Genomic DNA, 21,401 nt, shown 5'->3' on the forward strand with positions numbered 1-21,401 from the left:
ATTCCCTGAGGAGAGTTAATGCATCCCCGTCGTGTGTCAGGCTTATACAATCTCCTTATACAATTTAATCCCCTTATACAATTTAAGATGATCCACAGGGCACAGATGACTTTCCCGGATGAGCAGGTTTTTTGAAGGGGTGGAGGATATGTGTGGGCGGTGTGTGGGAGGGCTGGCCATATGTTTTGGGCTTGTTCGAAGCTTGGGGGAATTCTGGCAGGGTTTGTTGACGTTATGTCGGAGGTTCTGAAAGTAAGGGTGGTCCCAAATCCAGAGGTGACAATTTTTGGTATGTTGGAAGACCCAGGATTCCAAGGGGGCGAGAGAAACCGAAGTCTTGGCCTTTGCCTCCCTGGTTGCCTGGAGATGGCCCTTGCTAGAATGGAGGGACTCGGACCTCCCAAAGCCGAGGGTGTGGGTGACTGCATGGTGGAATTTCTGAGGCTTGGGAAAATGAAGTTCGCCCTGAGGGGCTCGATGGAAGAGTTTGCTCGGACATGGCAGCCGTTTATCGCCTTCTTTGGGAAAAATTAAGTTGTCAGCAAGAGTGGGAGGGAGGGTTAAAAAAAAGGGGAGGCGGACAAGGTGGGGACGGGTTGGCAGGGAATTTTTGTTGGGGTGTTAGTTATGTAAAGCCATGTTGGCTGGTTTGGAGGTGTGTTGTCCACTGTTTTAAAATTTATAATATAAATGCCTCAATAAAATATTTTTCAAAAAATTACGCACCATCAAATCATTACAAATAAACTAAAATGAATATATTTATTAACAAGATTTTGGACAGCATAAGAGTTCTTACTGTTTATTTCTTTTGTTCCGTTTACTTTTATTTTAGGTCAGTGGACCCATAATCGGGATGAGTCTTTAAGCAGATGACTCAGTTCAACCAGTCTGCTTGTCAGAATATTGTGTTCCCAGGTTTTGTTTTTGGAGAGCAGAGGCAGACTCCTTGGCACGGGGTGATTCTTAGGAACCTGTTTTGGAGGAAGTTGGTTCGAATGCTTAAGTGGCACCGGTGGGTTGGCCAGGGACAGTGTTCTGTCTGACAACGATCAGTGATTGGTTCCTGTGTGATGCTTTCTGAGAGAACTGGTGAGAGGTATTTAGACCTTGGAAATGAAAGGAATGCTGTCTCTCTCCTACTGCTGAAATGAAAGAACTGCTCTATTGTTCTCAAGCCACTGAGTGCCTGGCACATCTTTGCTGTGAACTTGAAATGATGCAGAGTCTGCAGAGAAGGTAGACAACTTTGCCAGAAAAGTACCAAAACAAAAGCTGTACTGACTAGAATTCATCCCAGCGAATCAAAATGTTTCATCCCTTTATTTTATTAATATTGTATTTATGTTTCCACCACAGATTTCCCCTCTGTTGTTTGTCTGTGCTTGTGTGTGGAGAGTGGGGGTAGTTGGGAAGGGGGAGTTTTGGAAAGGGATATTCGATAGTTAGTTACATTTTCTATCTTTTTAATTATAAAAGGTTACTTGTGTGAAAGGTACAAACCTGGTGACTAGTTTGTTGGGTTCAGCCAAGAACATAGAACATAGAACAGTACAGCACAGAACAGGCCCTTCGGCCCTCGATGTTGTGCCGAACAATGATCACCCTACTTAAACCCACGTAACCCGTATACCCATAACCCAACAATCCCCCTATTAACCTTACACTATGGGCAATTTAGCATGGCCAATCCACCTAACCCGCACATCTTTGGACTGTGGGAGGAAACCGGAGCACCCGGAGGAAACCCACGCACACACGGGGAGGACCTCGGGTATTTTAAATAAAATCAAATTTTACCTGTGTTGCGCCTCCAGATGAAGTGAGGCTGGAATTGAGCCTGCACTACCCAGAGTGTGCTGATAACAGAAGCATAAAAAACACTGCCAGAAATTAATGGGACTAAAAAAACATTGCAGAGTATTTACAACACAGGATTAGGAAGATGGTGTATGTGTGTAATAGAACATAGGACATTACAGCGCAGTACAGGCCCTTCGACCCACGATGTTGTACCGTCCTGTGAAACCCTTCTAAAGTCCCTCTACACTATTCCCTTATCGTCCATATGCCTGTGGTATTGTGTGAAGCAAATAATGGCATGATGGGAAAACTAGTCAAGTCTTCTTGGTACAATTGAATTTAAACCTAAGGCACAGATACAAACAGCCGAGGTCAACCAAGAACTGGCTGACTCTAACACTCAGATAAGACGCGTTCGTCATGAGACCAGAGGAGTCTAAATATATACGATAAGCTAAAAAACTGTCTCTGCCTGTATGTAAACAAGTTTGTCCAGTTCTTAAAACAAAGACAAGATAATGATATGAAACTCAAGTCCCCTAAAGGTCCGCAAGGTGACGCCATTGTAACGATTATTACTTATGTTTTACTTTCGATCAAATTCCTGACCAAGCTGTATTCATGTTATCTTGATCCTATAATGTATAAGAATCGCCTTCTTTTCTGTACTATCGCAGACTTGGGACGGACTCCGCAGTTTGTAATTGACTGCCTTCCGATCCAAGTATCAGCCATTTTCTGCTAGCAGTTCTAATTAGTGAATAAAGTTCAGTTTTGCTTATCTAATGAATGCTGTTTGAATTTCTCTATCACAGTCAAGACGCGGGGAAAATATAAAATACAACATTTGGCGCTGCGAGAAAAAATCCAATATCCTGAAGTGAGCTTCCATGAGGGACTGAGAAAAAATGATCAAAGCCATGACCGGAGTAAAGAGACGGACGCCGGCACAAGGTAAGATTGACCTTGGTCTCTCTCTCTCTCGGATCTGTGCTGCGACCCCTCATCCCTGACGGAAGTAACTAAACAGGTGACGGTTCTCGAATCTAAATTTGACTGTGAGTACATTTTTTTTGTGTAATTAGCCGGAGGTCAGGGACCTTGTTGATCTCGTTTTTCATCCGCATCAGATTTATACAGGCTGTCAATAAATTTGGGTCCGGGACCCTTTGATTAAGTTTTGGGGTCAGGGACCCTCTCAGTAATTTTTTGGGGTCAGGGACCCTGTCAATAATTTTTTGGGGTCAGGGACCCTCTCAGTAATTTTTTGGGGTCAGGGACCCTGTCAATAAGTTTTCTGGTCAGGGACCCTGTCAGTAATTTTTTGGGGTCAAGGACCCTCCAATTTGATTTGGTACCAGAAATTTTGTTTGAGCGTTTTTTTTGCCTGTGGCACATTTTACTGACATTATGCGACAAACTTTAGACAAAACTAGCGGCAACTCCCCTCTATTTTTCATGTGTTTAGAAACCTCTTCTCAAGAACGTAATATTCGAAGATTGGCTGCAGCGCTGCTTTAAACAATAAATTAGGTAACAATATCTGGCCACTGGGTTACACAGGGATTTTGGAACTTTGACAATAGCATTGATGCAGGAAAAAAAAGCAATCTGGAAAAAAAAAATGCCGGTTTCAAATTGTTTAATTTTACAGTGGAAAAAAAAACAGTTCACTTAACGCAACGAACAATCACAATGAGTTGGAGAGATAAAGCCCGCAAAAGAGATATTAATGAGTGTGTGAACGGTAAAGCGAAAAATTGGGAGACTTTAAAATTGTAATGTGAGCTTTGGTATGGAAAACAGTCAAAATGATAAAAAGCAATTCGGCAATAAGAAACCTCCTCTCACCAGACAGATAGGGCTAGCTCGTAAGATTATAGGAAAGGAGGATCCTCCCAGTTGCTCTGGCATGCCGATGTTCCCATATTCAAGCGATACGGAAGACAAGGAGAATTTGAACCCTGGACCCCACCCTCATTTTGCGCTCCCCGATTTTACAATTCCACTTTCCTAAGTCCTGACTCCCACTTCTGATCCCATTACCAATGAAACTCCTGCTAACGTATCCCCCTTAGCGACACGCACTCGGTCACAGACGCAAGCTGTAAATATCGAACAACCCTTCTCTACGGAAAACATGATAATTGACTAAAAGGTATTGATTAAAAGATCCACAATAAGGAAATTATAGAAGTGAAGTTAATAAGTTATCAATTTAGAAGCATGCTGGCAATAATGACTAAAGTTTAACATTGCTTTTGAATGAAATTTAGTAGATCAGATGATGTTAACTAACTACTGCTTGGAATGTTGTACTGGCCTTATTATGATAACAAGTGGTTCTTCTGAAGGAGAACAAAATGTGTACTCGAATTGTTTTAAAACTAATGGCAAAACATTCATATTTCCTCTTGCAAATGTTCCCAAAGTTGTTCAGTTCACACTATATCAGTTTAAAAGAAAGTAACTTTACGAATAAGAGTAATTGAAATATGAATAAGTTTTTAGATTGCGTGAAAAGACGTAAATGGCATCACGCCAAGTTCTCCGCCCCTTAGATTCTGCAGGAAACATTAACCATTTCAACAGACAGTTGGTCTTTTTTGAATTGACAAAAAAATAATACTTCTCAGAGAACAGCTAATGCCTCTAAAATTAATCAGTGCAAATTGACTTAAATTGAATAACACAGATAAAGTTTTCGAAAGAGAATGAAAAATTTTTGTTCAAAATTTGTCCGCAAGGACAAGGGCTGAATCCAAGAAAGAGAAAGAGAGACAGCGGAAGAGATTGAAGGAGAGAGAGAGAGCCAGCGACAAGAGACAGGAACTGTTAGAGAGAGCGAAAGAGAGCGAGTCAGGGAGAGGCAGAGATGGAGTGGTAGGCAGATAAAGAGAAAGAGCAACAAGAGTTCCAAAGACAGACAGAGTTATGTAGAGAGGGAGAGAGATAGATAAGAGAGAGAGGGAAAGAATTCATATTTCATTTTTCAGACTTTGACTTTAAAAATTATGTTTCAAGCTGTGATGATTTGAAAGAGGTAAAGAGATATCGATGCCAACATGGTCCTTGTTATTACTTGAAACCTTCGCGATAAAAGGTTCCCGTTAACTTTGTAAGGCGGGTGGCATAGAATCTTTACGGTGTCACCTTCGAGCTGTTAATTGGTTTGTACGGAGCGCGATTACTCCGTGATTTAAATTATAATCTCCTGCAGATGCGGATAACTCTGCTTAATAACACATAAACAGGGCAAAAAGCGTGCGGACCCTGACATAAAACATCACACACGTAATTTCCTTAATCAATTGTTAAAATTGTAATCGGAAGGACCATCTGGCATCAGACAAAGTGTGCAATGGGTAAAACTTTAGATACAACTTTTTAAAATGGCAGCGTACTGCAAACGCTGGGTGAACAACTAAAGACCTATCAACAGTAATAGAAGCTCAACAAGTGATTTAGGAAAATAATAGGGGGTCAACTGCTAAAAAGTTAGTTGCTCTATGGAGGGAATATTGTCCAAAATTGAAGGATGCCTCCTTGTTAGCCAGCTGGCAGGATAAAGAATTAAAATTGGGTATGGAATTGACAGGTCTTGAAAACGGAATGCGCATATGGAAAAGAACCAAGTTAGGCTATCCACCTTGATTAGAAAGTTGCTGATTAGACACTGCAAATTCGGAGCGGTAATACAGTGCATTGATAATGGTATGTTTATAGAACTGTCTCAAATACGAGGTCACCAGCTGCAGAATTTAATAACTTCTGTGCCTGCGCCTGATTGCTCTGTGTTCTATGCTGGCAGCTAACGTTAACCCTGAGTACCACTGTTTAAAACACCCGATATAGTCCAGATGAGAGAATATAGTGACCCAAGCCTTGATAACGGCATTACTATATCACCTATCCCGCAGGCCCATCTTCGAAATTTACCCCTATTCACTACTCCACAGTGGTGGTCGATTGATTTTGATCCCTCACACTTTTCACCTCCCTTAGATATTCCCAATCCACATGTCACTCTTTGCTACGATCATACAGTAACCTCGCCCGATTTGGAGAGCATTTACCAAGACAAAAAAAGGGTCTGCCTTTCTTGTCGATTTACCCCACAGCCTATGGCATCAGTCGAGACTTGTATCACCCCACGTGACCCTTTCTGTCAACGAAGGCTACAGTGCCAAGTCCTTGGGATTTCTGGCAGCTGCACTAAGAGGACAAGCTGATCCTTTCCTTAATGATAGTCAAACCCTACCCGCAGGCACTTTAGAATATTTTAAACGCCCATTTGTCCACATTGGCACACTGCACCATCATCATTCAACCCAATCTACGACTCCTGAACTACCCACAGATTTATGGGCAGCCTCCAAACACGAAGTTGGTCTCACTAATGTCCCTCCTGTTGTTATTAGAGTCAAACCTGATATGCCCTTGCCCTCTATTTCACAGTACCCTTTGCGGCCCGAGGCTGAAGAAGGAGTCTCGGTCATGATTCATTCGTTCCTTCAACAGGAAATTCTGATACCGTGCCAATCGCCCTGTAACACCCCGATTCTTCCACTTCTTAAGATAGGAAGACCATCCGAATGGCGTTTAGTCCAAGACCTCCGGCTTATTAATCAGATAGTTGAACCCTTACATCCTATTGTCCCAAATCCAGCGACAATCCTTAGCAATGTCCCACCGGAAGCGACTATTTTTACCCTTGTTGATTTGCAACATGCCTTTTTTGCGATACCCCTCGCCCCTGAATCACAGTATTTGTTTGCCTTTACATTTAAGGGGACACAATACACTTGGACTAGACTCCCACAGGGCTTCATTCATTCTCCAACCCTTTTCTCACAGGCATTGCACTCCCAGTTAGCGACATTAGCACCTCCTGGTGGCTCCACCATCATTCAATATGTTGATGACTTACTCCTTGCCAGCCCTGATTTCATCGCTAAAGAATTAACTCCGTACTCCTCTCAAAATGCTCCTCTTAAGTTTGAACTACCTGATTCAGCAAAGCAATCTTTTATTACCCTGAAAAATGCCCTGGCTACCGCCCCAGCACACAACCTATGTATGACAGACCTTTTCACCCAAATTCTTACTGCTGTCCATTTGTTAGTCCAGGCAGCCTCTAATCTAACCCTTCACCAGCAAGTACAAGTGCATACTTCACATTCTATCGTGGCTCTCCTAACGTCTCAACAAACCCAGCATCTGACTCAAGCGCGATTGAGCCGCTATGAGATTTCACTATTGCAAAACCCCTACCTCTCTTTTCATTATTGTTCAACCTTAAATCCTGCCGTGTTCCTCGAATAGCCCCCCGATAACCTTAACCACCACACGATTGTTTACTTCGGAATCACTTCCTTACTGCACCTCGCCCGGATTTAACAGACAGGCCTATTGATAATCCATATCTAATTTTTTGTGTTGATGGCAGTTCTTCCATTTCCCCATTTGGTGTCCCACAGTCGGGATATGCCGTGGTAACAGACACTGACGTGCAACAAGCAGCAGCCTTCCAGACCCCTGTCTCTGCACAACAAGCCGAGCTATTCGCCCTTACTCAAGCATGTATTTTGGCCACAGACAAAAGTACTAATGTTTACACTGATTCTAGATATGCCTTTGGCGTGACCCATGATTTCGGCCGCCCCTGGCAACAGCGAGGTTTTCTCACCTCTGTGGGAACTCCCATTCAAAATGCACTTTGGGTTAAAAATCTCCTCGATGCTATTCAGCTTCCCCGTCAATTGGCAGTTATTAAATGCATTGCGCACACGAAGGGTGACACTCCTGTTCAATTAGGAAATACCCGTGCTGATTCAGCTGCTAAAACTGCAGCTTCATCAACCTCTTTAATTGTTCCCAGTGGGCTAATCAGGCTCTAAACCAGGTACCTGCATTACGGACGAAGGGCATGCCAGAGATAGCTGAAGTTCGAAAATTTGCAGAGGGACGCCTCTGATTCTGAGTGAACACTATGGAAGTCAATGAGGTGTTCGCACTCCTTGACACGAGACCTCTGGCTGACTCCAGTTGGTCAAGTTTGTATTCTGAATTCTTTATTGCCGTTACTTGTTAATTATTTGCATTCTTGTACCCATCTTGGTAAGGAGGGAGTGGTACAGATACTCCTAAAAACTTGGTGGCACCCAGATTTGAATACAGCAGCGCAAACGCGGCTGGATCGATGCGTCATTTGCATGAAACATAATAAGGGTAAAGGTATTAAATGCCCTCCGGGACCACCCCCTTGCCAGATGATCCTTTTGCTTGTATACAGCTTGATTTTATCGAATTGCCAAAAGCACAGTGCTATAAATATTGTTTAGTAATAATTGATGTGTTTAGTAAATGGATTGAAGCCTTCCCCACCACTAATTGTATGGCACATACAGTAGTGAAGTTGTTGTTAACGGAAGTCATGGTGAGCTCAGACAATGGACCACATTTTGTAGCTCGGTTCAATACTGAATTGTGCAAAGCACTTGTAATTAAACAGCAACTGCACTGTGCGTATCACCCGCAGGCAGCAGGAATTCTGGAAAGAGCCAACGGGACTTTAAAAGAAAAATTATCTAAATTAACTGAAGAAACTGGATTAAATTGGCTAAAAGTATAACCCTTGGCACTGTTTCACATGCGAGTGACTCCCCATTCGCGGACCGGACTGTCAGCTGCAGAGATAGTCTATGGTCGGCCAATGAGGACTCCCTGGGATGCCCATGAAAAACCCCTAGAGGGAGTAGACCTCCATGTGATGGGGGAACAAATGCAGAACTATTTGAATCAATTAACACTTTCTTTGAAGTTTCTTCTCACAGGTAAAACAGATACATCTACCAGTAATGACAGGGACAGCCGTCCCTCGATATCCAGTGGTCAAACCCGGAGACCTCGTGTTGGTAGAAAAAACTGGGACAGAAAGAAACTAGGACAACGCTGGAGCGGACCCTTCCTCGTATTACTGACGACGCCAACTTCGGTCAAACTTGAAGGACGTTCAAGTTAGATACATCTATCCGATTGCAAGAAGATAGTCTCCAACCCAGACGAGAACACAGGATGAAGATCTTCAGTATAATTTTTGGACTTTCTGGACTACTTAGCCTTGATGGCCACTCGGTAGTAAAAAAAACGAACTAAACGAGACCTGCCATCCAATACCTATTTACATATGTCATATCTTTACGCTGAAAAATTGAATATTAGCAAGTGTTGGGTTTGCACCCACATCCTCGTCCAGTCAAGGGAAGGAATACCTCTCCAATCTCTCCCCCTTCATACCGCAGAAACAGTTGAATGGATTTTACGACAAAATCAAACAGGCATCAGGGGAGATTGGAGGAATATGAAAATATGGAAGTCTGCTGGCTATGACATGACTAAATTTTCAGCTTCATATCAACCTAACTATAATCATGCCCTAACTCCACCCTCCCTCACTGTCCACTCATATAATGTTCAAGGTTCCGTATGTTTTAATAAATCAGAGAAAGGAAAGTTAATGGGGCAAAGTAGGTGCAACCTACCAATATAATCCCCTGGATGACATCAGCTGATGATTTTACAGCCTACAATGGAACCTATTTCATATGTGGCACTAAAGCATATCCGTGGCTCCCCATGGATTGGACAGGATCCTGCTTTTTGGGATATGTCATACCCCAAATGCATCATCGACCCACCCTTAAGCACTCCCCCTCACGAGCAAAAAGAACAATTTCTAAAACGGCACGGGCAAGGCATGAACGAACTGATCTACATGGCCTCAGCATTGGAACATCTGGCAAACGTAATGGCAACAGAAGCCAGGGACACTGGACAGGCACTGGCCGAGGTCTCAGCTGAGCTAGTGGCTGTCCGGACCGTGGCATTACAAAATCGACTGGCTTTGGATTATCTGTTAGCCTCGCAGGGAGGAACGTGCGCTATCATAGGCCAAGAGTGCTGTACTTACATTCCAGATGGCTCTGAAAATATCACTAACCTGGCCGACCATATTAAGAGACAGGCTGCTCAAATTCAAGAAATTGGCAGTGAATTTCACGACTATAACCCGCCGGGTTGGCTAGGATGGTTGGGTCATGGATTATTTGACTGGATCTTTAAGGCCTTTCTTCTACTGCTACTAATACTACTAGGGATAGGATTGCTTGCCTGCTTGTGTAAATGCATTTTCAAACGAATCATGGATATACCTATTTAGCTGGTTGTCATGATATGACAAAAGGGGGGAGTGTGGTATTGTGTGAAGCAAATAATGGCATGATGGGAAAACTAGTCAAGTCTTCTTGGTACAATTGAATTTAAACCTAAGGCACAGATACAAACAGCCGAGGTCAACCAAGAACTGGCTGACTCTAACACTCAGATAAGACGCGTTCGTCATGAGACCAGAGGAGTCTAAATATATACGATAAGCTAAAAAACTGTCTCTGCCTGTATGTAAACAAGTTTGTCCAGTTCTTAAAACAAAGACAAGATAATGATATGAAACTCAAGTCCCCTAAAGGTCCGCAAGGTGACGCCATTGTAACGATTATTACTTATGTTTTACTTTCGATCAAATTCCTGACCAAGCTGTATTCATGTTATCTTGATCCTATAATGTATAAGAATCGCCTTCTTTTCTGTACTATCGCAGACTTGGGACGGACTCCGCAGTTTGTAATTGACTGCCTTCCGATCCAAGTATCAGCCATTTTCTGCTAGCAGTTCTAATTAGTGAATAAAGTTCAGTTTTGCTTATCTAATGAATGCTGTTTGAATTTCTCTATCACAGTCAAGACGCGGGGAAAATATAAAATACAACACCTATCCAATGACCATTTGAATGCATTTAGTGTTGGTGAGTCTACTACTGTTGCAGGCACGGCATTCCACGCTCCTACTACTCTGAGTAAAGAACCTGCCTCTGACATCTGTCCTATATCTATCTCCCCTCAATTTAAAGCTATGTCCCCTCGTGCTGGACGTCACCACCCGAGGAAAAAGGCTCTCGATGTCCACCCTATCTAATCCTCTGATCATCTTGTATGCCTCAATTAAGTCACCTCTTAACCTTCTTCTCTCTAACGAAAATAGCCTCAAGTCCTTCAGCCTTTCCTCATATGATCTTCCCTCCATACCAGGCAACATTCTTGTAAATCTCCTCTGTACCCTTTCCGATGCTTTCACATCCTTCCAATAATGTGGTGACCAGAACTGTACACAATACTCCAAATGCGGCCGCACCAGAGTTTTGTACAACTGCAACATGACCTCATGGCTCCGAAACTCAATTCCTCTACCAATAAAAGCTAACACACCATACAGCTTCTTAACAACCCTCTCAACCTGGGTGGCAACTTTCAGGGATCTATGGACATGGACACCGGAGTCATGGTGTTACTCCCTGCATCACAGTGATACTCGCCGAGTCACAGAATCACGCCCGAGTCACAGTGTTATTCCCCAAATCAGTGTTACTCTCCGAGTCACGGTGATACTCTCCGAGTCACAGGGTGACTCTCCGACTCACGGTGTTACTCCCCGAGTCATGGTGTGTTTCCCTGCGTCATGGTGATACTCTCCGAGTCACGGTGATAATTTTCGAGTCACAGTGTTACTCCCCGCACCACGGTGTTACTCCCTGAGTCACGGTGTTACTTCCTGAGTCACGTTACTTCCCGAGTCACTGTGTTACTCCCCAAGTCATGGTGGTACTCACCGAGTCACAAATCACTCCACGAGTCACAGTGCTACGGCCAAATCACAGTGGTACTCCACAATTCTCAGAGCCACTGAATAAGTTACTCCCCAAGTCACAGTGTTACTTCCTGAGTTACAGTGTAAGCCCACAGGTCTGAGTCACTCCCTGAATAAGAGTAACTTCCCAAGTACTGGTTCATTCTTCTCTCCCAATCTCTTCTCTGCTCCTCCCTCCTATCGCCATCTCTCTTGTCTAGGTGCTGATCCTACAACTGCTAAATAGCTGCTCTGGATGCTATGGATCTTCCTTTTCTGGTCTGCTGTTAAACAGATCTGAGGCTACACATCTCACACTGATATTATCATAGAATCCCTAAAGTGCAGAAGGAGGCCATTCGGCACATCGTGCCTGCACCAGCCCTCTGAATGGGCACTCCAACCCAGGCCCAATCGCCCACTCTTTCCCCGTAACCCCATCTTGGGACAATTTAGCCTAGCCAATTCACCTATTCTATCAGTTTGAAAGCCTCCGAGGATGGAGAATGTTATTCCCACACTAGAAATCTCTTTCACAGGGAAGGAGGTTTTTAGAGATGGCATTCTACAATATCCACACTTGTTCAGGAATGAATATTCAGTGATGGATTAAGATTCCTATGAATTTCATCCCATAATATTCACGCTAATAATCAGGCAGTCTGACTATCCTGTGGGCAATCAGGTGTGGAAATGCCCCTTATGCTGTTTGTGAAGATCCAGCTCAGAGACCAGTTTACTCGATGTTTTGTGCTGAATTGGTTGACTGAAGCAAACCCAACCCAGGGAAAGAGCCTGGAAGTTGGGTTACTTGTTCCAGAGTAGTGGAGTATACTGGGAGTCAGGCCTGGTGACCTGGGAATGAGTGAGGAGGATGCTGAGAAAGGACAAGCTGGGTGGAAGGCCATTCTTGGAGAACTGGCATTGTATCGAAGTTTAAAAACTAAAACATAAAACAGCTGTCACCCTCACACACTCCATCCATGTCAACTGATGCCCCAACACGCCCCTCCCAGATGACCCCTCATGCCCTCCATGTCATCCTATGTACCCGGTCGGAACTCCCACATATTTTGCATGCCAAATTATGCATCCAATTTACGGTTCCTCCAGAGTACCCAATTCATTTTTTCCAATTAAGGGGCAATTTAACGTGGCCAATCCACCTACCCTGCACATCTTTGGGTTGTGGGGGCGAAACCCACGTAAACACAGAGAGAATGTACAAACTCCGCAATCATAGTTCCTCCATGCCAACCTGTTCTCCACCCAGTCCACATGGCCCTTTATAGTCTCTATGCCAACTTTGTGCTCATTCAAATCGGCCCATGCCCCTCACCCGGGAATGTATAATAAGGGACAAAGAAATAGCTGAGCAATTGAATACATACTTTGGTTCTGTCTTCACAAAAGAGGACACAAATCAGATACCAGAAATGTTGGAGAATTAAAGGTTTAGTGAGAGGGAAGAACTGAGGGAGATCAATATTAGTAGAGAAATGGTGCTGTGAAAATTGATGAAATTGAAGGCGGATAAATCCCCAGAGACTGATAATCTGCATTCCAGAGTTCTTAAGGAGGTAGCTCTGGAAATAGTGAATGCCTTGGTGGTCATCTTCTGGGATTCTATGGACTCGGGAACAGTCCCTGCAGATTGGAGGGTAGCTAATGTCACTGCAATATTCAAAAAGTGAAAAGGGGCTGGTTTAGCACACTAGGGGCTGGTTTAGCACACTGGGCTAAATCGCTGGCTTTCAAAGCAGACCAAGGCAGGCCAGCAGCACGGTTCAATTCCCGTACCAGCCTCCTCGAACAGGCGCCGGAATGTGGCGACTAGGGGCTTTTCACAGTATCTTCATTGAAGCCTACTCGTGACAATAAGCAATTTTCATTTCATTTTCATTTTCGAGAGAAAACAGGGAATTATAAACCAGTAAGCCCAGCATCGGGAGTGGGGGAAAATCTTGAATCCATTATGATGGACTTTATAGCGGAATATTTAGAAAGCAGTGGCAGGATCAGTCAGAGTCAGCATGGATTTATGAAGGGGAAATCATGCTTGACAAATCTGTTGGAATTATCTGAAGATGTAACGAGTACAGTTGACAAGGGGGAGCCAGCAGATGTGGTATATTTGCACTTTCAAAAAGACTTTGACAAAGTCCCGCATAAGAGATTATTGTGCAAGATTGAAGCGCGTGGAATTGGGGGAAGGGTATTGAGATGGATAGAAAACTGGTTGGCAGAGAGGACACAAAGAAGAGGGATTAATGGGTTCTTTACAAATTGTCAGGCAGTAACTAGTGGAATGCCACAGGGATGGGTGATGGGACCCCAGCTATTCACAATATATATTCATGATTTGGATGGGAGGATAAAATGTAACATCTCAGTTTACAGATGATATCAAGTTGGGTTGGAGGGTGAACTGTGACGAGGATGCAGAGACAATACAGTATGATCTGGACAGGTTGGGTAAGTGGGCAAATCAATGGAAAATGCAGTATAATTTGGATAAGTGTGAGGTTATTCACTTTGTAAGCAAAAACTGGAAGGCAGATTACTACCTGAATGGTTGTAAATTGGTGAGGGGAGTGTGCAGCGAGACCTGGGTGTCCTTGTGCACCAGTCACCGAAGGTAAGTATGCAGGTACAGCAGGTGGTAAAGAAGGCTAATGGTAAGTTGGCCTTCATTGTGAGAGGTTTCGAGTACAGGATCAGGGATGTGTTGTTGCAATTATACAGGGCCTTGGTGAGGCCACAACTGGAACATTGTGTTCAGTTTTGGTCTCCTTTTCTGAGGAAGGATGTTCTTGTTCTCGAGGGAGTGCAGTGAAGGTTTACCAGACTGATTCCAGGGATGGCGGGACTGTCATATGAGGAGAGATTGACTAGTTTAGGATTGTTCTCACTCGAGTTCTGAAGAATGAGGGGGGATCTCATAGTGACTTATAAAATTCTAACAGGACTCAACAATGTAGATGCAGGGAAGATGTTCCCGATGGTGGGTGTGCCCAGACCCAGGGGTCACAGTCTGAGGATTCAGGGTAAACCATTTCAGACAGAGATGAGGAGACATTTCTTCACCCAAAGAGTAGTGAGCCTGTGGAATTCATTACCACAGGAAGTCATTGATGCTAAAACATTGACTATATTCAAGAGGCAGCTAGATATAGCACTTGGGGCAAATTAGATCAAAGGCTATGGGGAGAAAGCAGGATTAGGCTATTGAGGGATGATCAGCCATGATCGTGATAAATGGCAGAGAAGGCTGGAAGGGCCAAAAGACCTCTTCCTGCTCCTATCTTCTATGTATGTATCGATGTATATCCACTGCTCTTACACCAACCATACCAGCTCACCCGTTATCAACAATGGGCAGATCTCAACAACCATGCTGGGGTTAAATAAAATGAATTTCCAAGTGTCTGTTGTAAACTTTATTTTTTTAACCCATTGATTGATTTTAATAACCCACTTAGTACATTTACATTCCTTCTAACAAACATTTCATTCAATTGCCTCACCCTGTCTTTAAAAAAAGCATTGAAATTCATAGTCCCACATCAAGTGTCGATAACCACTTGGAGCTGTCAATCAAAATCATATGGCAGGCACCCGACTGTAGCAATGGATGGTTGTGAAATGTATCATGCAACATTAATCCAGTCAATCCATGAGTCTTATGTTATCAAACAGCGTGAAAGGCAATACTTTTTAACATTCCTGTTTCTCCACCATTAAAAGCAGGAGGTTTAAATATCTGGATAAAAACAGGTTTAAATATCTGGATGGCTTAACAGCTCCTTTTGACAGTTAATCTTGACACTTTTGACAATTACTTTTGACCATTCTTTAAATTCTCAGTTCCAGTGAGTTTATGCACTTTTCTTGCACCTTCATTTTTATTTTCAGGGATCTCAAAAGGGCAGTTTCCCTTTTGAGCTGCTGCTGGCCAGAAGTTGTAGGCAATACAATCTGAGACAGATTGTGCCCCATTTCATTCAAAGTTTAATTGCACAAGCTTACAATGAAACTCATTCTGCTGTTGAGGATCTCATTGTCTCTTTGGAGATGCTGTTAAAGAATTTCATTGTTCCTCTGTAGGTGCTGCTGAAGAATCTCATTGTTTCTTTGCAGATGCAGCTGAAGAATCTCATTAGTTCTTTGCAGATGATGCTGAAGAATCTCATTGTTTCTTTGCAGATGCTGCTGAAGAATCTCATTGTTTCTTTGCAGATTCTGGCTAATGTTTGTCTTAAATTCAGTCAAAGTATGCCGAGGCAAGTTAGAAGTGGTCTGATAATTTACCATAGTTTCAACCTGTTCCTGATGTAAGCGCGCAAGTAGTTTCAGATCATCTTCCTTTTCCTCACCAGCAACATGGGTCTGATGTTGTCCGTGTGCTCGTGGAGACGGTGGAGCTTCTACTCCCAAAGCCGCAGGTTCCTCACCACCGGAAGGTTCGGAGTGACTTCCCTCCACCACAGCAGCCAGATCATCACAGACCTCCTCCTTCACACAGGCAACAATATTTAACTTTAACTCACCAACACTACCCTCCAAATGAGATGTCTTACCCTCCTGACACTCCTCTCCCTCCTCCACTGCAGCTGCCATGCCACATTGCTGTGAGGTATTCACCTCCATCCCTTCCTCATCAGCCCTTTCAGGAATCTCGGACACTGCTGCCAACTCTCCTCCATCACCATCTGATGTGTCCAGTGACACCTGTGTATCTGTCAAAGGAAGAAAATCACAGTTATTATCTTTTGTCACACAAATTAACTCTCCTCCTGATGGTTTAAACACTCAGCTGCTGACATCACCTTCCCTCATCCCCATATCTGATCCACCATTGGTTATCGTGGGGGTGGAGAAGCCAAACAGCTTCCTTGTGAACTCCTCCTGTTCCGTCAGCTCCTTGCTGTACGGAACCCGCCGTCCAGTCAACAAGTGCTCCTGGGCGTTATGGGTCAGATTTACCTAAAGGAAGAAATTAAAAATGAATCATTGTCCAGACTTTGCTGTGTTGTCTTGTGATACGTTTTCCAAGTATTGGAGACAGTTTTCTGCCTGCACCCAATGGGGACTTCTGATTAGAGATAAAGCTTATGAAAAAGTCAGAGCCATCTCCAAGGCAACTGCATTTTACAAAAGCTCATAAAATAGTGAAAAAATATAACGTGATCTTTCAGTAATTTTAACTCAAAATCTGCGATTTAAAGTTTCAACAATTAGCATATATATATATATATATATATTTAATATTCAGATATTTCTGTCTTGGCCATCGCAGGGAAACCCGAGCACAAGCTGCAGCATCTAAGCATATTAATATCTTCTTTTGGTGGTGTTTAGCGGTCTGGTCAAAGGTTAAATTGAGCTCTTGAAATTATTAGACTGATGATGGAAGAGGTTGGAGACAGATACTGCTGAGACAGAGTGCTTTGGAAGGACAGCTCCCCTGTCTGAACACTGGAGGGGAAACAACACAGACAACTCTCAGTGTAAGGGAAGTAGGTGAGCCGCAGTGTGAATGTGTTGGTGTCTGTGGAGGTCTGACGACCGTGAGAATGATTTGTCACACATGTTGCATGTGAACGGTTTGTCTCCTGTGCAAATGTGTTGCTTTGTGCGAAGGGAATGTGACTTGGGGAAAGATTTATCACATACCGTACAAGTGAATTTGTAGATTTTAAAACAAGGGAGCATTTTTTAAAAATAGGGCTGGACCTTTCAGGAAAGTTGTTGTTCGGAAGCACTTCTTCAAGGTAAGTGTCTTTGCGGTTTGGAACTCTCTCCCACAAACAGCAGTGGAAGTGAGATCAATTGTTAATTTTAAATCTGAGATAGATAGGTTTTTGTTAAAAGATGTTAAGTGATATGGATCGGTCGGATGCAGGTATATGGAGTTAGGTCACAGATCAGCCATGATGTCATTGAATGGTGACGCAGGTTCGAGGGCTGAATGGCCTATTCCTGTTCCTCTGAATACATTGGGGTACGCGGATGCCATCGACTCTGAAAATAGCTGTTCACATACTTGCATGGTAAGGCTTTGACGAATTAGCGCTGACAGAGGGTCGATGACCATGAGAATGATTAGTCAGATAGCGTGACTTATTTGCCCTCCATTTTGCCGTGGGTCGTTACCTAACCTCCCTATTTGGTGCCAGACCCGATAGATGTGTCTGGTGCTTAGGTTGAATTAGAAAAACGTGTTTGTTGATCTTCATGCTGTCTGCTGAAGACAGTGCCACGTCATCTTTTAACATCTTTATTAAAATTGCTTTAGTATACTGGACTACACTACATAGATTCAAAATCCCTCAGAATAAGTGCCAATTGCCCAAATACATTGTTGTTAATAAGTCCTAATCATTTATCTTCCCATAACATCGTCAAGGGTTAAATTGAACTAATTGGACTGATGGTGGGAGAGGTTATTTGTCACACACCTCGCACCTGAAGGGTTGCTTTACCGAAAGGGAGAAGCAAAAAATAAATTATGGTCCAGACTTTGCTGTGCTGTCTTGTGAAAGTTTTTCCAAGTGTTGGAGAGTTTTCAGTCTGCACCCAGGGGAACTTCTGACTAAAGATCAATCTTATGTCAAAGTCAGAGCCATCTCCAAGACAACTGCATTTTAAAATACCTCATAAAATTAGTAACATTAAAATTAAACATGTGATCTTTCTGTATTTTCAGCTCAAAAACTATGATTTAAGTTTCAAACATTAACATATGTATATTTAATATTCTGTATTTAATATTCAGAGCACTAGAAGGTAAACAATACAATTCTCAGTGTGAGGGAAGCAGGTGGCCCGCAGTGTGAACGCACTAATGTCTGAGTGAAAATATATTTTTTTTACACAGCAGTGTATTCAGAGGGCTGATTAGTCTGAGAATGATGTGTTGCATACCATAGATTTGAATGGTTTGCCTCCTGTGTGAATGTGTTGCTGTGTGCAGAGAGAAGGTGACTCAAGGAATGATTTGTCACAGACCATACATGTGAATATGATAATGTACGCAAGAAGCTGATGTACGCGAGAATAGTTTGTCACGTACCTTGCATTGCAAGAGTTTCTCCCCTGTGTGAAGACGCTGGTGTTTACCGAGAGACGATGACTGTGCAAATGATTTGTCACACACCTCGCACGTAAATGGTTTCTCCCCCGTGTGAAGGCGTTGGTGTTCACGGAGGTTCCATAACTTTGAAAATGATTTGTCACACATTTTGCATGGGAAGGGTTTCTCCCCTGTGTGAATCCTCTGGTGTGATCGAAGAATGGTACTTCGACTGAAAGTCATCCCACAAACATCACACGGGAAGGGTTTCTCTCCTGTGTGAAGGCGTTGGTGTTCACGGAGGTTTGATGAGAACGAGAATGATTTATCACAAATTTTGCACGTGAAGGGTTTCTCCCCTGTGTGGATGCGTTGGTGATTACGGAGGGTCGACGAGAATGAGAATGATTTGTCACAGATTTTGCAGGTGAAGGGTTTCTCCCCTGTGTGAATGCGTTGGTGTTGACGGAGACCTGATGACCATGTGAACGATTTGTCACACACGTCACACGTGAAGGGTTTCTCACCTGTGTGGTGGCGTTGGTCTTTACGGAGGGTCGATGGAAACAAGAATGATTGGTCACACATTTTCCACATGAAGGGTTCCTCCCATGTGTGAAGGTACTGGTGTTGATGGAAGGTCGATGACTGCGAGAATGAATTGTCACACACCTCTTATAATCCTGTGCCTGACACACACCTCACAGTTGAACATCCTCTCACCTGTAGGAATGAGTCAGTGGTTCATGAGGTTAGATGAATGATTGAAACTCTCACCACACATGGAATCCACTCACACTTCTTTGCAGCCTCACACTGACCGATCGGCAACAGGTTCCACAACACTGACCAGTTTCAGAACTGATGCTATATTAAAGTTCTCTTGACCCGACCGAATTCCAGATGATGGTTTCAATGCCCAACCTTCTCTGTGCTGAGCATTGTTGAGAAGGGACTGCATGTGCATTTATTCCTTGGGTGATGGTCAGGATCTATCCACGATATCTATCCTCTCTGTATTCTCAAAACAAGAAAAGGAAAGATTATTTCCTTCAAATCCTCTTCTCTTTTGCTGAACAGTGAGTGTCAGTCTGCTATTTCCCTGTGTGGGGAGTCAGATGCAAATCCTTTCTTTTTCCTGTCTCACACCCTCTGTTTTCAGCAGGGACAATGGACAGTGACCAGGAGCAGACAACATGGCTATTTTCTTTATTCCTCCCAGACCTCATCTTCCCAGGCACCGTGATGGCAATGGAAAAAAGACAGTTGGGCAGAGTGTAAAACAGGCTATCAATTCACCAAGAACTCGTATTGTCCTTGCAAAGACCAGTTTTACCCTTCAAATATGTGCTTAATATAAAAACACAGAAGAAATGTTAATTCAATGGAGATTTTGAAATTTCTCGACTTGTTTTCCCAAATTATTTGAAGAAAACACACTGGGCAGGAAGTGCTGGAAGCTAAAGAAAACATTTCTTCAATGTAGCTGATTGAAGAGTCTGGTTTATCCTGGGAAATTAGATACACTGCACTCACTCAGACTGCACATCCCAAATTCAGCTCTCAGGCACAGCACTGGGCAACTATCAAATCCAAGCCCAGGCTTCTGGGAAAGGCTGAGGCCTTCAGGTAAAATCTTTAAAGACATTAAAATACATTTTAATACATATGTCACTGGCCTCAGATAATTCCACCTCACCTTCTCATATTCAGCAATGACCCATCAACAAAACTCAGCCTGTAAATCAGAAGGGAAATGCTTCCAATAAACACTCAATATCCAACACACAGCCAATCAAACAGCTCAGCACAAAGCACCGAGTAAACAGGTCTGTGAGCTGGATCTTCTGACACAGCATAAGGGGCATTTCCACAGCTGATTGCCCACAGGATAGTCAGACTGCCTGAACATTAGTGTGGATATTGTGCAATGTAATGATTGTAAATTGTGCTCCTTCACTCACCATCTCCTGACTTGGTTTAGAGTCCCTACAGGAAGTGAAGCAGCTGTGGTAGAGGAAGAGGAGAGAATGGGCAGAGTGGGTGGGCTCTCTGATTGACGTCTCTCACAGACAATCCAAATATTTCTGCAGTAACAGGAGTTTCCTGAAGTTTGGGAAACTGACCGGGGAAACGGAGGCGGCTTTGAGCAGCAGCTCAGGTGGGGATTTAATAGAGATTTATCATGTGGGAATAGCATTCTTCATCGCTGTCGGCTTTCAAATTGACATCAGTGTGGGATGTGTAGCCTCGGATGTGTTTGACAGCAGATCAGCTTAAAGTCCAACATATTTGTTTCGAATCACGAGTTTTCGGAGTGCAGCTCCTTCATCAGGTGAATGAGGAAGGAGCCCTGCTCCGAAAGCTAGTGATTTTAAACAAACCCGTTGGACTTTAACATGATGTTGTAAGACTTCTTACTGTGCTCACCCCAGTCCAACGCCGGCATCTCCACATCATGGATAGCAGATCAGAAGAGGAAGGCAGTGGTGGGATGAGCAAATGCACAGGAGAGAGAGGGGCCTGACAGGTGGAAGAAAAGATAATGGGCGAGGAGTTTGAGGCAGTATTTGGGGAGACTCTGTTACTTGAATGAGTGACCATGGGAACTTGTGGAGTTATGCTGTAACTTGGTGTAAACTGTGCTTGGGGAGTGTTTTTGACTCTGAGATTAACTCCAGCATGACCAACTCTCACAAAATACAATAAGGTTCAGTTTGACTGTTGTTCCTCGGGGTCGTGCAGCAGGGATGAGGAGGGAACTCAGTGCCTGACCTGTTCA

General features: G+C 43.4%; 1 protein-coding gene across 4 annotated transcripts; it reads right to left on the reverse strand.

Annotated features, from left to right (window-relative positions):
* Nucleotides 1-14,969: 14,969 nt before the first annotated feature.
* On the reverse strand, nt 14,970-20,755 carry LOC119976579 (zinc finger protein 420-like). Of its 4 annotated transcripts, none has more exons than XM_038817180.1 (4): nt 20,584-20,755; nt 18,620-19,342; nt 16,374-16,530; nt 14,970-16,283 (listed from the first exon to the last, which is right to left on the reverse strand). In XM_038817180.1, exons 2-4 carry the CDS (start codon nt 19,214-19,216, stop codon nt 15,625-15,627), a joined length of 1,413 nt encoding a protein of 470 aa, XP_038673108.1. In that variant the 5' UTR covers nt 19,217-19,342; nt 20,584-20,755; the 3' UTR covers nt 14,970-15,624. The 4 variants fall into 4 exon arrangements, with proteins under 4 accessions (XP_038673108.1, XP_038673106.1, XP_038673105.1 ...); XM_038817178.1 differs by having other exon boundaries at nt 18,620-19,633; XM_038817177.1 differs by having other exon boundaries at nt 18,620-19,640; nt 20,584-20,610.
* Nucleotides 20,756-21,401: the final 646 nt, after the last annotated feature.

Source organism: Scyliorhinus canicula, chromosome 13 (assembly GCF_902713615.1).
Source record: "Scyliorhinus canicula chromosome 13, sScyCan1.1, whole genome shotgun sequence".
In the NCBI taxonomy this organism is placed as follows: domain Eukaryota; kingdom Metazoa; phylum Chordata; class Chondrichthyes; order Carcharhiniformes; family Scyliorhinidae; genus Scyliorhinus; species Scyliorhinus canicula.

Excerpts from the sequence above, each read along its gene's own strand:
- LOC119976579 (XM_038817180.1), bottom strand. The coding sequence starts at position 19,216 with ATGTGGAAAATGTGTGACCAATCATTCTTGTTTCCATCGACCCTCCGT. Across the intron at positions 16,531-18,619 it reads AGAAACTCTTGCAATGCAAG|GTAAATCTGACCCATAACGC; the intron begins GTACGTGACAAA and ends TTCTTCCTTTAG. Across the intron at positions 16,284-16,373 it reads AGATATGGGGATGAGGGAAG|ATACACAGGTGTCACTGGAC; the intron begins GTGATGTCAGCA and ends TTCCTTTGACAG.